Here is a 15,736-nt window from a genome sequence, read left to right on the forward strand (position 1 = left end):
ACCATTATCATGCCCACTGGGCATAATACCTACCAAATCCTTGTTAGAGGTTCTAGATACTGTAGCCCCATGCCTGCTGTCAATCATCAACTGTTCTTTATTTTCTGGATGTTTTCCTGATTATTTTAAGACCGCTAGTGTCCAGCCAAATCAATTGTTGGAAGCCTTGATCAATAACAATATTTTTGTGGAATTTCAATCAGGTTTTTCACAGCAACTCAGCACAGAGACTCCTCTTGTGAGAGTTATCAATGATATCTTGATGAAGGCTGATGCAGGTGAATGCTCAATGCTGGTTCTGCTTGATCTTAGTGCTATTTTTGACACGGTGGATCATAGCATTATTATTGAAAGGTTGAGAACATGGGTTGGTATCTCCGGGACTGCCCTCCAGTGAAAATTTGTTGTGTCTGTTGATGGCTTTACCTCCTCTCAAGCATTGTCTAGGTATGGGGTACCGCAGGGCTCCATTCTAGGACCAATTTTATTTTCTCTTTATTTACTCCATTTGAGCCACATTATCAAAGAGCATGATATTTCTTTTCGTTGTTATGCAGATGATACTCAGCTGTACTTGTCCTGCAAACCATCTGAATCAGCTAAGTTGTCTTCCCTACATAATTGCCTAGCTGCGGTTATGGATTGGATGTCAGAAAATTTTCTCCAGATTCTTCCTCCAAAACAGAAATCCTTATTATAGGCCCTGGGCACACTTATGGCCAAGTTCTGCCCACTCTTGGCTGTCTAGCTCAGCATGTGGTACCCACTGGTAAAAACCTTGGAGTTATTTTAGACCAGAACTCTCCACTCTCGAGTCCCATGTTAAAAGGTTAGCTCAGTTTGTTTATTCCACTTGAGAAATATCTCTAGACTCAGATCTTTTATTTTTTTTATTTCAATGATCTTTAAGAGTGATTCATGGTTTTATCACTTCTCATCTCGATTATTGTATTGCAGTGTTTACATGCCTTGGCCAAAACATGATTGCACAGCTTCAGGGTGTCCAAAATGCAGTCGCCAGACTTTTAACCAAAGCACGAAAGCATGATCATATCTCCCCTATTTTAGCTTCCCTTCACTGGCTGCCCGTCCATTTAAGAATTGATTTTAAAATTTTGCTCTTGACTTTTAAGGCCCTGAATGGCACCGACCTACCTGGCTGTGCTTCTAAATTATTACTCACCAGCCCATAGCTTGAGATCTTCTGATAAGGCCCCGTTAACTATTTCCTGGTCAAGGCTGAAGACCAAGGGTGACAGGACTTTCACTGTTAGGAATCCAGCCCTTTGGAACAGCTTACCTGAAGAACTTTTAGGTAAAAGGTACAGGTAAAATTCATTGCCTTCTTTTAAATCGTCTCTCAAAACTTACTTCTACAATATGGCTTTTGCTTAATTATTTTACCTGTTACTTATTTTATCTGTTAATTTTATGTGTTACTTTTATCCATTATTTTATCATAACTTTTAACTGTTTTATGTTATTTCATATGTTGACCATGATTTTGTATTTGATTGTTTTCCTGCTTTCTTTTATTTATCCTTGTTTGTAAAAGCTCTTTGTAACAGTTGTTTTGAAAAGTGCTGTATAAATAAAGTTATTATTATTATAAAGAAATGCAGCATTATTTGTATTTTGCAGTAACTGCAATATAAGGTTTTAGCTGCATATGTGACATAAAAATGTTTAAATATTTCATTTTAAGTTAAATATGCTTACCTATAACACTCTATTGGAGGTTGTCATTAAGCTAACGGGTTAAAAAGGTGATATTTCATGACTGGAATATAAATTGTGATTTATTTCCAGTCAGATGTTAATACATGATTTTAGTTTTGTTGAATATTGTAAGGCTATAGTGCAGTAAGCCTATCATCAGAATGTGAAAAGATGGTAATACTTGTGTATACTTTTGTTTCCTTTCATAACTCTTACAGTGTGTTCAAGGTGTGTTCACGGTTATCATGGAGCTACAGTATGCTGTAGGTGCTCAAGAGGAAGAACAGTTAGACCATGATTCAGGTGGGGATGCTACACTCTATCTGTATGCTAGGAGCAGATTAGCTTAGCTTAGCATAAAAACATGCAGCAGGGGGAAACTGTTCGCCTGGCTCTATGCAAAAGTAAAAAACACCTGGTAACCAGCAGTCTGAACCCCACTAATTAACATGATATAGCTAATTTGTTTAATCCTGTCATTTCTACACTTAGGTTTTTCAACATTTTGTGCTAACTAATGAGCTTTGGATGTGCTGGTAAGCAGATTTTTTTTAACCTTCAGACAAAGATAAACTAGCTTTTTTCCACACTTTCCAGTCTTTAAGCTCAGCTAGCTAAGCTAATTGTCTCTGGCTGGAGCCTGATAGTCAACGAACAGATATTAGAGTGATATCAGTCATCTCATCTAACTCTTGGCAAAGAAAGAAAATAAGTGTATTTCTCAAAATGCCAAACTTTTCCTTCAAGTTAATGACTCTCACAAAGCCAGTTTTATTTAAGCAGACGTGGTCTAGGAAAAAAAGCTTTTGGTGAAACTGATGTTTCAAAATAATGTCACAGATGTGCTTCGTAGACATGCAGCAGTTGTAATTTGTAGCAGAAGTTGGACCTCCACTACACCCTCCCTTTAAGAAGGGCTTTAGGAGTTGGCATTTGTGAGCATGTTTTGTGTATGTGTGCGTGAATGCACTTGCTGCTCAACTTAGAGCTGAGTGACACTTTTGGATAGACATCGTGAAAAGGGAGCAGAGGCTCGAACAGAATCCAAACAGAGACAGACAGCAAACAGACAGACACACTGGGAGGGCTTTGAGTGTTACTCCTGTGGCAGAGAAAAGCACTGAAACACTGCTGTGTGTAAAAAAATTCAGTACTGAATGAAGGGCTCCTGCCATCAACGGGGTTGGTACTATACTATACTAAAGAGCGGTTAAATTAAATGATTCAGCCTTACACTGGTGCCAGTGTCTTAGAAATCTCCAAAGTCAACAGTGTGAAATGAAATTATGACGCTTTGAAATCTCACACACGCACACAGAGAGGGAGCCCCGGCTGGGAAGCAAAGAGGAGTAGACTGTGATGAAAATGATTCCCCTTCAGTGGCTCCGGGGATAGATCATTGTTGAGGCTCGGGTCCAAACCAGCTCTACATAGCTCTGATTTAGCAGAGGGCCAGGCAGAAATCGGAGGCTTTTTTCCAAACCAATCCTGACCAAGAGCCCATTCCCAGGAAGGGTGGAGAGGGACCAGTGGCCCTTGGGCATTGCCCGTCTCAGCCGATCTCCATTAGGATAACTCGAGCAGTGGAAAAAAGACAATGACTGCCTCCTGAATATGACTTTCATTCAATCCTACTGTACATTTAACTCTAAGGTCAGTTTTATTATCATGCACAGATATGAAGAATACTGTACACATGATATACATTTGAGGATCTCTGGATGAGGATGATGTGGTGCTAATACATCTGAGCTTCAGATTTCTGTGTGTGAGTGTGTGGGTGTCTATGAGTGTTTATGTATTAGCCATGTGTACATGTAAAACCTTGTGTGTTTGTGTGTTTGTGTACTAACTGCCAGTGCTGCCTCTCACCCGAGCTGCATAGGGGTGGTCCCCCTACTCTCTTGTGTTCATGAAATCACTTCTAAGTGCCTGTAATTTTTCATGCTTCATCAGTACTGTAATTTCAAAAGGCTCCCTCTGAAGACCCTCCTTTAGTGGCGACCTGGGGTTGTCAAATGAAAACATCATTTATCCAGTGACCTCGGAGCTTCAGGAAATGGTTTGCTGGGGCTATTCAGCGACAGCCTTGAAATAGGGAGCTGTGGTGAGGGACTGCGGGGGTTTGTGAAACATGAAACAAAAGGTGGTCTGGCCCCTCAATCTGCAGTATCAGGTTTGGGAGATTTCAGAAAAATGCACATATCCATTTGGAAAATCTTGTATGGAACCATTTGTATGTTTGCCAAACTGAGGTTTTCTTCCAGTGAAAATATTTACTTAGAAAAAAAGAAACTCTGAAAGTATTTATTTCAATGCAATCCTTTCCTTCACCATGTCCTAAATGTGGTTTCTGTAGTTTTTGGCCCTCAGAGACTCAACTGGCAGTCCAGCCACTGAGTGGCTCAGTTCCATAGCTGGGTACTTTCAGGTTCAAAGTCTTGGTCTGGGGGGACTGATCATCTAAATGTCTTTGTTTGATAAAAGAAATCTTCATAATTGTAGATTTTTAAGTCCTCAATACATCATTGTCTGCTAGTGCTGGTTTGTCCATGTGTAGGGTTTGTCAGCGCTTTGTAAGGCTATTCATGGAAAGCTTCTTTCACTCATACATCTATATTGGTCAGAAGTGCTGAAAGAAGTTTGTGAGGAAGCTTCTTTCAGCAATTCTTTTGATATTTACTAGTCAGACTTTACAATAAAATAGCTGCTGACTCTCAATAATTTGAATGCCTTTAATGTCTATTTAATGTGATATGGTGTTCATTTGTGTTTGTGTGTGTTATGTTTTTTAGATCTTATTCAACTTCAAAAATATTTTGCATCACACAATTGATGAATGACTTTCTCAGATTACATTCACAGAAAAGCGTGCATTGATAACCAGCTCAAACTACAGGATCATGTTCAGATTGTCCAAGTCTCAATCATGAGGTAAGAGATTAAACCTCCATACACCACAAAAGAACCCGAGTTATCTGTTTAGACCTGCACAGACTCTCCATGATCTCACAAAGGCCAAATCAGGATTATCATCTTCCCTTGTAATGGGTTCCCTGGTTTAGGAGAAGACTCCTGTGTGTGTTTCTGTGTGTCTTTTGTGCAGGTGTTGGAGATCAGAGCTGGTCTGGATAACCCAGGGATCTTAGTGAAAGCTGAGTGAAAGTTAATGGGTTGGAGGGTCCTCAGAGGGCACAGAGGAAAAAAGGGGTCATGACATGTAATCGTCCTACCCTGACAGGCCAAGGCACTGACAGAGAGGTCAGGGGAGACAGAAATGGACGAAGGAGGACATGGGTGGGGCAGCGACACACAAAGGCCCTCTCAGTGCAGTGATCAGGCTTGTCACCTTATAAGTCTTCCTGTAACCCTCTCCTATTGCTCTGCTCTCTGAAATACACCTGGAACATGACTCCCGGCCACTGATGACACCATCTCAAGTACATTAGTGATCTGAGCGGAAAAAAAACATCCCATTTGAAGGACATGTTTACCCAAAGTGTAAACCCTTTTAAAACAGCAGTTGGGAAAGTCTGACGAAGACACTTGAGCACATCAGCTCATTGACTCTGAGGTAAACATGTACATCATGATTCAGTCTTTGCTGTAATTGTCAACCAATGCAATCATCTGGACCAATCATGAAGCAGTTCAGCAAAGAGCTACAACACAACAGGAAGCCACTGGCATAAACACAAGCTATAAACACTGTAAACAAAACCAACACAACACTGACACGATCCTGATTAAAGAAGGAAGATGTTTGCTGAAGAGGTGTTCAGTGATTAGAGATGATCTAATCTCTCTGTGCAGGGTGGAACAAATCAAGGTGAGTGGAGATAAATAAAATATATACACTGTAGATCATCTGTTCTCAAACTTTTTCATGTCAAGGACCCCTAAGCTGACACAAATTAGATAAGATTTTTGCTTTTAGATATTTTATTACAGAACGTGTATGAAGCCCATGACCAAAATAGTCATACATGCTGTCATTGTGTTACTTATGGATGGAATTATAGTGAAAATAAATGATTCCCCCTTTTGCTGGGGACCCCCTGGAACTCTCTCAAGGACCCCTGGGGGTCCCTGGACCCCGCTTTGAGAATCACTGGTGTAGATCATGTGAGGTCTGATAGTTTCAGCATTTTCACACAAGCGTATAAGTTTTGTTTTTCAGTACAGTTGAAACCACATCTATTGCCGAGCATTCGGTTTGTCAGCTAAGAAAAAAAACTGTCATCTGGCTTTACTTTGTGAACTTTTATTTTAAAATTTCAAGTCTTCCTTCTCAAAACAATCTAGTTTGAACTCTATCCTCTCAGCTTTTTGAAGTTATAAAGATTCCATCCAATAATGTTCTCTTTTCTGAGAAGTACATGTATAACATTTACTCTGAGTTTGTTTTAAGTTCTTATAATAAAAATTGAGCACATTTAACTAATAATTGTACTACTAATAGTTCTACTAATAATAGTAATACATTTTATTTATGGAGAGCTTTTCAAAATAGTTAAAGATGCTTTCAGTGACAAGTTGAAAAAATTCATCATAGGAAATTGAAGGTATGATCATACACCATCCACACCCCGATTTCTTCTTCTTTTTTTTTTTTTTTTTTTTTACATATAAGTCTTGATTGGCTCATTCAGCCCAGAAGGTTTGGTTCAGATATTTTCTGAGCAGGCAGCTTCAGGCCAGAAAACCATCTCTCCCTGCAGCCTTTGATTGTTGGTAAATTGTGGTTTCTGGCTTTCTGAGTGGACCGTTACAAGCTGAAAGGGTCAGTCGGACCTCCAGTCCGTTGCTTGTTGGTACAGTGTGGTTTCTGAATCATAGCGCAGATCAATTCAGGCCAAAACACACACACATCACAATATGCTGAGGTTTCTGAGGTTAATGACGAACAAGAAAATGTGGAGTGTTATTCCTCAACTATGTGAAATACATGTAGTATCAGTGTAGTGTTGGTATTGTAAGATATGACAGGATTGATTAAATATGTGACCTGCCAGGCTTCACAGGGTTATTTTCAAGGAAAAATCACTGACATATCCATTATTTACACTTTGCAACATTTAAGCAACGACAAAAAGACATTTGAACAACATTTTTCCTCACTGGATGTATGTCAATGAGATATAATTTACATTATTCATCATCATATTACTGTAGCATCCATCAGTGGTTCTTTTAACCTGTCTTTACCATTTATGCTAACACACTGAGTCAATATTTATGGCATGGGATTTCCCTGCATACACTAAATAGTAACTGTATGTTAAATCCCATCCAACGGGTTTTGGCTCTTAGACAAGTTTTGGAGATCCTGTATCTCCTACATGTGCTGATACTATATGTATGTGTCGGTTTGTCATTACAGACTGGCTGCAGGACGGCTTGAATGAAACTCAGGCTGGAGAGTTGCACGACAGAAAAGGTAGCTTCTGGTTACAAACTTTGGACCAATCAGGACGCAGCTTTCCTTTCCTGCAGCAGGAGCAACAGAAGTTCAACCTGGACCGCTTCACGAAGAAACTATCTGCTCTAAATTCAAACTGACAATGCTTATTCACTCCCGCTGACATATTTGATATCCAACAAACAGTCATTGAAGGAAGTATTTCCGAGTAATGACAATGTTGGGTATGTATGTGCCAGACAGATTTTCCCTGAAATCGTCAAAGGTCCAGGATGGAATCGGTCTTTACACGGCGAGGCGAGTGAAAAAGGTTTGTTGTTTCTGACTGGGCAACTTTGTAACCGAGCCAAAGATTTAGGCAACACGCGGAAAGCGTTTTATGTTACTTTGTAAAGTTGTGTCAACGTTGTAGTTGCGTTTTTTTGTTCGCCTTATTCCTTGTAGTCGCTGTCAAAGTCTCAGTCTGAACCCAAGGCTGCTCTGACGTGAAGTGCCACGTAGCTACAGTTGTTTCTCTCGTTCACTACATAACAATGTATTCATGTCGGCAAAGAAGGCTCGCGCAGCTGCCTCGTGGACCAACACAGTGTCCACATATTCATTAATGTTACATTCAGTTGAAAGATTTGAACTTTTCACGCCATTTTACAAAACTACAGACATTTTCCCCACTGCTGTCAGATACACAGAAGGGATATATGGAGCTGTGAAATGTCCCAGAGGATGAATGAGTTCAGTTGGGATGCATTTACGTTCAGGAGGATATTTTAATTGGAATTTGTAGTACAGGTTGAGGATGAACATGAACGCCTCACGAAGAACACATTATGAACACGCCCCCTGGATGTTTGGCACTTCTGGAAACTCAAAAGGAAAAATGTCCAGTACTGTGGGATGTATTCACATGTCACATTAAGCAGTAGGCGTGACCACTAGCCATCCAACATTTATCCACAGTACAAAAATCATGGTTTGGACAGTCCACTGAGGTGTAGAGTGTTTTAATAGAATTCATTTTTCCTGCCAGTGAGCTTTACAATGGCTTCATGTTTGACAAGTGATCCCTCTGTTTGTCTTAAAGGGAGAAAAGTTTGGCCCCTTTGCAGGTGAGAAAAAGCTGCCTAGTGAGCTGGATGAAAGTTCGGACACCAGGCTGATGTGGGAGGTGAATGCACGCACATCCTGCCTCATTTGTACAGCACCGTACACACAGGATAAATTAACACTTTGTCTTTTGAGTCAAACCAATGTTTGGATGTAGTCATTCACTTGTCACTGTTTAGTTGAGAGATGTATAAAGCATTCTCCTCATAACACAAGGCTCGCACTTGTAAAAGCTGTATTAAATATGTAATGTCGTAATTAACAGAGAACAGTAAATAATCTCCTTGCAGCTTATATTGCAGTTTGCCACAAAAACATTCTTTATTATAGGACGGCTGTTAAAAAGAAGGACACAGCTGCTTGCGGGTCTGTCCAAGTATGTTCTCAGTTTTTCTGTGATAAAGAAAACATTTAGCAATGTTGCAGATTAATTAGCCATACTGGCTGGTTTAAATTGATGTAATTTCATGTTGTAGGAAAATGATTGATGGTAACCAATGAAGTAAATGCTGTGATGTAGCTATCTGTAGCTGCCACATTGTGAGGTCCAGGCCTGTCCGCGTGATTATGTGTTGATATGCAATTCTGTACTTTGATGTAATTTGACAAAACATCAGAGAAACAAGAGAAGAAGAATCAATTGTTCACATCTGACAACTCATGCAGTTATTGTTTTTTTTTTCCAGGTCCGTGGCAGTAAGGGAGATGTGCTGTATATTCTGGACGCGAGCAACCCACGTTATGCCAACTGGCTGCGGTTTGTCCATCAGGCGCCTTCACAAGAGCAGAAGAACTTGGCAGCCATTCAGGTATATTTCCTCTCCATGGACAATGAATCCCTCAGACCTACCTAAAAGTAAGACAATGATACATTTTATATGCAGTACTCTTCTTTCAGGAAAATATGACTGTAAAATGACCTCTAGAGAGATATCTTTTGACCTACATAGACAGAAGAAGTTGGAATCTAGTTAAACTCTTTCAAATTTAAACTCAACAGGTGAAAAAAAATCTCTTTTCAGCCTAAAAAACTTAAAAAGATCTGAAATGTCACTTTTTTTTTTTTTTTTTTACAGTAGCTTAGGTCAAGAAAAGCAGCATTTTATTGTGATTGTTCTGTAAGACATCCCAGATGACATGTGAGTCTATATTTACAGATGACATAAATGTCAGGTGTGTTACTTAACAATGATCAATGATGAGAGCATAAACCTGGTGACTATATAATGGAAAATGTTACACATCTTCAAATCTTTTAACTGAACTTAAGATGGAATTCTGACTGAAAATAATGTATTTTATATATACTTTTTGTTATGAAAAGGTTGGTTAAAGGTGAAAATGAAAAAAAAAATAAACAAGCAACAATTTAATGCATCACTTTGGCTTAAACTCTCTTAGCCAGATGTCTGTTTTCCTATTATTTTAGTAAGAACAATCATGTAAATTGAATGTAAAGTGGACATCGAGACTGGAGAGAAACATTTCTTTCTGTTCTCGGTATTCATATCAGTGTGTTTAGCAAACGTATTGTGATAGATCCAGAAGTTAGACTATATATGCAGGTGAGAAGTGCTTGAAATGAGAGAGGCTGTAATGCATTTAACAGTGTCTCTTAGGATTTTGCTGAAGGATAGTTTTATGATTGTTTTTCCTCATAGTGTTGCAGCCATTGGAAATGATTCTCTGTGTCAATATTTTATTTCCAAAAGACTTCAAGAACATTTTTAAAAGTTATATTGACATATCACGCGTCAACAACAGTGGCCATGCCTATGAATACCACAAAAAATGAAGAATTCTCAAGGACACGTCTTTTGAAAGCATACAAACACACATTCACACATGAGCGAACATAACCCTAGCATACTGTTTCTGGGAAATCTCACCTCTCACAATTCTGTATTAGAAAAAAAAAGAGTGTTCTCTCATGTTGGAAGAAAAATAGAAGCGGAATGAAGATGAATATTTCAGGTCTTAGGGCCAAGTTCCTGCCATTAATACACCAATGCCCAAAGTGATTAGTCGTTTGAAGGTCATCCATGTGTGTTAAAGCTCTGTGTTCCATCAACAGTGACATTTATTGTAGTGCTTTCCTCTTCTTAATCATTATTTATGTATATTTAGAATCCCATAGTTAAAACAAAATGATGGTTTGATTTTATTAGCATGACCTTTAAGGACAGTGGAGTTAATTATAACATTCTTAAGGGTTTGATCTCTTGACCTGGTGCCTCAATCAGGCCTTAACAGATGTTTTTTTTGGCATAATGAGTTCAACGTTCAGATATAGTCAATAGTTACTCACTGCAGATTACCATAAACAGTTATAGCTGTATTTCAGCAATAGGCTAGAAAGCTTTGTCATTACATTACTCTCAAATATATCAGGTGTAGATCTGCTGGTGCTCTATTGGATTGTTATTATTGTGTGATTGCTCGACAATAACCATGTTGTTGTTTCTTAGGATGGTGAGAACATCTTCTACCTGGCTGTGGATGACATAGAGACAGACACAGAGCTCCTGATAGGCTACCTTGACAGTGACATGGAGGAAGAAGAGGAGGAAGAAGAGGAGGAGGTCATCAAAGATGAAGATGAAAATAGTAAAGAGGCCAAACATCTAGTTGAAATGGGTACAGTGGAATCATATTGCCTTACTTTCTTTCTCATGTTAATGTAATCATAGATGATTGATATTAGATTAGATTAGATTCAGCTTTATTGTCATTGTGCAGAGTACAGGTACAAAGCCAATGAAATGCAGTTAGCATCCAACCAGAAGTGCAAAATACAGTATTACTTACAGTTGAGTGCAGGAAACTAAGTGCTACAGCCTAAGTGATGCTATATCTTACAATATGTAGAGTGATGGACAGTGGAGAGTTACAATATGCAAATATTATATATGTAAATGTTTTAAATATGTATATATACAGAGGAGAAGTGGACAGAGTTAGAGAATAGGTTGTATGTACAGTATGAACAGAATATGTACATTATAAACAACATATGTATCGTTGGTAATATGTACAGTAACATTATTTGAACAATGTGGGGGTTCAGACTGTGCAAAATATGAATAGTACAAATTACATGATCAGTAAAGTACTGTAAACAGTGCGGTAATGAGTGCAGTGATGCTATTAGAGCAGCGTCACAGCCTCAGCAAAGAAGCTCTTTCTGAGCCTGCATATATCATATACACATAAAAGTTACATTTCCCTCTCAGATCTCTGCTCATTGAGTGTGTGCCACATCTCTACAGAACTAGTAATAAAGAAGGAGGACCACCCCTGCTTGCTGTGTGAGAGCAGTTTTCCCAGCGAGGAGATCCTGGCTGCCCACCTCCAGAGTCTCCACCAGAGGCCCAGCACAGAGGAGAAGGAGTTCAAATGCAGGAACTGTGGCAAGAAGTTCCCCATCAAACAGGCTCTGCAGCGCCAGTGGGTTTACTGTTTCATCACTTAAAGAGTTGAAGTGTAGTTTTATTTAATGTTCATCCTCTCTCAAATGACACAGCATCTGCAGGTCATTAAGAAGTCTGAAAATGTATTTAATCAGTTCAGTATACATTTAGGTCTTAATTCAGATTATGTGTGAAGTTAAAGAAGTTCATTTTTAAGAGTATTGGTCCATTTGCTTTTAATACAACATAAAAGCATTCATTTATTCAGAATGAGGAAGTTGCTGGTCCTGTCAAAAAAAAAAATAGAAGTAAAAATAAAATTAAAGAAAAGGTTAGTAGATAAAGGAATAGTTGACATTTTGACAAATACTATATTTTCCTCAATATGAGACTGGAGTCAGCAGCGAGTTAGCGTAGCTTAGCGTAGCTTTTAACCTTCATACCGAGAAGCCATTGCCCTAATTTGTTTAATTTCCTATTTGGTGCCTAATCACCCTAATTTGTTTAATTTCCTTTTTTGTGACTAATTTGTTTTTATTTTGAATTCTTCCTTAGTGTTTTGCATTGTTCTGAGTCCCTGGATCCATCAGGGAACTCTAAAGCTCATCAGTGCTCCCTCTGCCACAACACATTCAGCTCAGAATCCAGGTAACATACATTGTCCTACGTGAATTTATAGCCTGTATGCAGTACACTGTACAATGGACATGTGGTATTTGTTTCCTAAGGCACACTGTTGTACCATTAAAAAAAAACTGTTTTATTCTGTAATCCATAAAGGTCTTTGCTCCTCTTTCTTCTTCTTCCATATCCTGTCTGTACAGTTTTGAACAGCATAAGGAAGCCTGTAAAGGAGATGCCAGGTTTATCTGTAAAGCAGAGAGCTGTGGCAAAAGATTCAAGAGCAAGGACGCTCTGAAGAAGCATAAAGGAAATGTTCACACAGGTTGGCATGTCTGTCTTTCTTTCTGTATGTCTCACTGTGATTTTCTGTGCGTCTCTGTCTCTCACTCTGTTATACACATATTCACATGCCTAGCATTTGTCTATTTTCTAAACATCACGTAATGAAGTTAGTTGTCCATTAGCAGCCTCAGCACTCAAGGAACTGCAACAACAGTACTTGACCTCGATCAGTTCAAATCTCTGCAATGTTGAGACACATCTCTAATTACTTGCGCTACATAATTGCTGACCTGCGTGTTCTGGGGCGACTCACACTTGCAGATAATTGGTCTTTCATAGCTATTTATGATGGGATGTAGGGCAGGGGGGATCTGCGCAGCCTTACACGTGAATCAAGTATCAACCCAAGATTAAGACGTTCATCTCAGAGGCTGATGGAGTTGAGATCCGGGCGTTTGTGTTTTACCAATGTGGTCAGGACAAGGGGTGTGTGTGTGTGTGTGTGGGCGAGGGGGAAGTGGATCAGACTCGACAGATGTGGGTCATGTGATTTAGATGGGGATAAGAGGAGGGTGCCAGAGATCCCAAAATGTGAGATAGTGGGCCTACAATAAAAGGAGATTTCATTGTCCAGTAAAACTTTTGGTATTTTTCTGTTGCTGTGTCATGATTGTCATGAAATTGTTGCTCAGTGTCTCAACAAAACGTCGTGATCGTGATCAGCTTTTCAAGTGATAACACATTGTTGTGTCTACTTTGAGTTCAGTCCAATCATGTTATCAGTTAAATAGGTTAATTTTGGTAATTTATGTTTTCATTCAGCTGTTCTTTTGTTTTCTAGGGAGTGCGCGAAGGAAACTCACATGCACCATTTGCAACAGAAAATGTTCCTCCTCTCTGAATCTACAAGAACATCGAAAGGTGAGGCTCCAAAACATCTGCTGTACAGCTCAAATGATCACAACCAGATACTTTGCATTGGATCTGAGAGGATTTAGCCGGCTTATGTAGTTTCGCATGATCCATTTTTACAGCGATGTGTCTCTTTTTTTTTGCCGTTTCTCTCTGCACAGTGGAAACCGTCACACCCCACTGTTGCTATAACCTAGTCTAACCTCTTAATCTCACATTTGTCTCTTGCTTCCTGAGCCTCTGAGTTCACTTTGTTCGGGTTATTCCCTCTACACGTGAGGGTGTCTTTATGATCGAGTTGTTACAAACTTATTCTGGGTGACACAGAGCAGAGGGTTGGTTTCTTTTTCACTAGCTCGTCCCACAGGTCTTGTGAAATTTAAGAGGCTCTGTTGGCAGACAATAAGGTTTTAACTTTGGCGTCAGGAGTCTTCCTCATATTGATGGATTACAGATTTAAACAGTGCTGTTAAAGAACTATTTTAAAATGTTTTCATGTAAATATTTGTTTTGTTGCTGTGTTTTGACGTTGATGTCATGGTGTAAGGAAAGTCAAAGATGATAAGTTGCTCTGTGCAATTTGAAGCTGCTTGAGTTAGAATTAGTTACAGGTTGAAATATGTTGATTGAGTATGTGAGCTGCTCTCAGTCCAGTATTTGCAATGAACTGATTGGTGCTTGAAACTTTTTTCTTTATCATGGATTAATCAAAAATTGCTGTCCTTCAGTTTACCCAGATGCTGTTTTCTGCTTCCGGTCAGGACAGCAGTTTTGATGATGTTAGGAAATAGATTATTATGCAAGATGTGTCTAATAATTTGTCTTATTTGTTGTTATTCATTAACCTGACACAGCTGGTGTAATTTCATTTTCTCTTGTCAACATCGATCATCTAAATTAATCAACAGACTTTAATCCATCCCCATCAGCTTATTCATCATCAAGAAATTAGCAATCTGCTCAACATTTAAAGTCACCTGGAAGTTGTGACATAGTTCTGCAGAGCATCATTTAACCTACTTCACCAGCCTATGAGTCAGTATTCTCCCATTTCAAATCTCTGGGGTATTTTAAAATAGGCATGTGTAATATTCCTATGGGACCTTCTCATGTGTCTATGTGCCAGTTCTCCCATTATGTGGCTCATGATAGCAGAAATGTTGTTAGACCGATGCTTTGATCATTCACTGTTGCCTGAACCTGAATGTTCTCCTCATTGTCATCTGTAATGCAGAATGTGCTTCTTCAGATTTAGGTCAGCATTACATTAGATTTTGATAAATGGCTTTTTTTTCCCCAGCGATATTCAATGAAGATGTTCAGAAGAATCGAATCCTGCTTAAACAAAATGTGTTATTATAAATATGACACATTTCTGGGGAAAAAAATATCCGGTGCATTCTTATAGCTTCCATCAGAGACACTAGGCTAGTAAGTATTATTCTCGCAGAAGAGCAATCAAACTTTCCATAATGGCAAGTTAGCTCCAAAGCAGCTTAAAACTGCCATTATCATCATTTAGCTGAACAAGCTTTCGCAGTAGCAGCTGTGACAAGAGGAGCTGTTTTGCATTAGCATATGCTATTGTAGCTGTACGCCAGGGAACTATTGAATATGCAATTATTGGAGCTATGCTCTGAAGCAGAAAAAGGATTGAAACTTTTCATCACTTTAATTGCTTTTTTGTCTGTGTGTAATGAAAATGGACATGCTTTAGCTTATGTTGACCATCGCATCAACTGTGATTGTTCAGCAAGAACAAAACTTGAATGCTCTCTCTTTTCCTGCCCGATAGGTACACGAAATATTTGACTGCCACGCGTGTGACAAGAAGTTCATCTCTACCAATCAGCTCAAACGCCACATGATCACACACTCAGGTGAGAAAATGCTTCACTTAAAAACATCAGTTCTTCACTTTTTTCTTTAATCCACTGAAAGTATTTATCAGAATACATCTCTCTTGATCATTCGTCGCATAGAGAAGCGACCGTATACCTGCGAGATCTGCAGTCGTTCGTTTAAGCGTCTGGACCAGGTGACGGCTCATAAGATCATCCACAGCGAGGACAAACCGTACAAATGTAAGCTGTGTGGGAAAGAGTTTGCACACCGCAACGTCTACAAAAATCACAAAAAGGTGAGAAGATGCGGTATCACATATCTTACTAATTCAAAGCTATGGAGTTAACTATTAATTAGGAGCTTGCTGAGAAGAGATATTAAGTAAAAGGCAGTCCAAGTCCCTTCTAAAGCTAGAATT

General features: G+C 39.1%; 1 protein-coding gene across 6 annotated transcripts in view; it reads left to right on the forward strand.

Annotated features, from left to right (window-relative positions):
- The first annotated feature begins 208 nt into the window (after positions 1 to 208).
- The window catches only part of prdm5 (PR domain containing 5), a 36,802-nt gene continuing 21,274 nt past the window's right edge, over positions 209 to 15,736 (forward strand). Inside the window, exons 1-15 of one of the 6 annotated variants that reach the window (XM_044362267.1) lie at positions 209 to 1,322; positions 1,938 to 2,022; positions 2,212 to 2,255; positions 3,038 to 4,653; positions 4,826 to 5,548; positions 7,103 to 7,451; positions 8,223 to 8,306; positions 8,932 to 9,054; positions 10,714 to 10,882; positions 11,515 to 11,692; positions 12,211 to 12,303; positions 12,480 to 12,601; positions 13,403 to 13,482; positions 15,269 to 15,353; positions 15,456 to 15,613. In XM_044362267.1, the coding sequence (XP_044218202.1) occupies positions 7,353 to 7,451; positions 8,223 to 8,306; positions 8,932 to 9,054; positions 10,714 to 10,882; positions 11,515 to 11,692; positions 12,211 to 12,303; positions 12,480 to 12,601; positions 13,403 to 13,482; positions 15,269 to 15,353; positions 15,456 to 15,613 (1,191 nt within the window). In that variant the 5' untranslated portion in view covers positions 209 to 1,322; positions 1,938 to 2,022; positions 2,212 to 2,255; ... (1 more) ...; positions 4,826 to 5,548; positions 7,103 to 7,352. Of the gene's footprint in view, positions 1,323 to 1,937; positions 2,023 to 2,062; positions 4,654 to 4,825; positions 5,549 to 7,102; positions 7,452 to 8,222; positions 8,307 to 8,931; positions 9,055 to 10,713; positions 10,883 to 11,514; positions 11,693 to 12,210; positions 12,304 to 12,479; positions 12,602 to 13,402; positions 13,483 to 15,268; positions 15,354 to 15,455; positions 15,614 to 15,736 lie in introns of those variants that run through there. The other 5 variants (XM_044362270.1, XM_044362269.1, XM_044362266.1 and 2 more) reach the window with 5 other exon arrangements.

Source organism: Thunnus albacares, chromosome 9, assembly GCF_914725855.1.
Source record: "Thunnus albacares chromosome 9, fThuAlb1.1, whole genome shotgun sequence".
NCBI classification, from domain to species: domain Eukaryota; kingdom Metazoa; phylum Chordata; class Actinopteri; order Scombriformes; family Scombridae; genus Thunnus; species Thunnus albacares.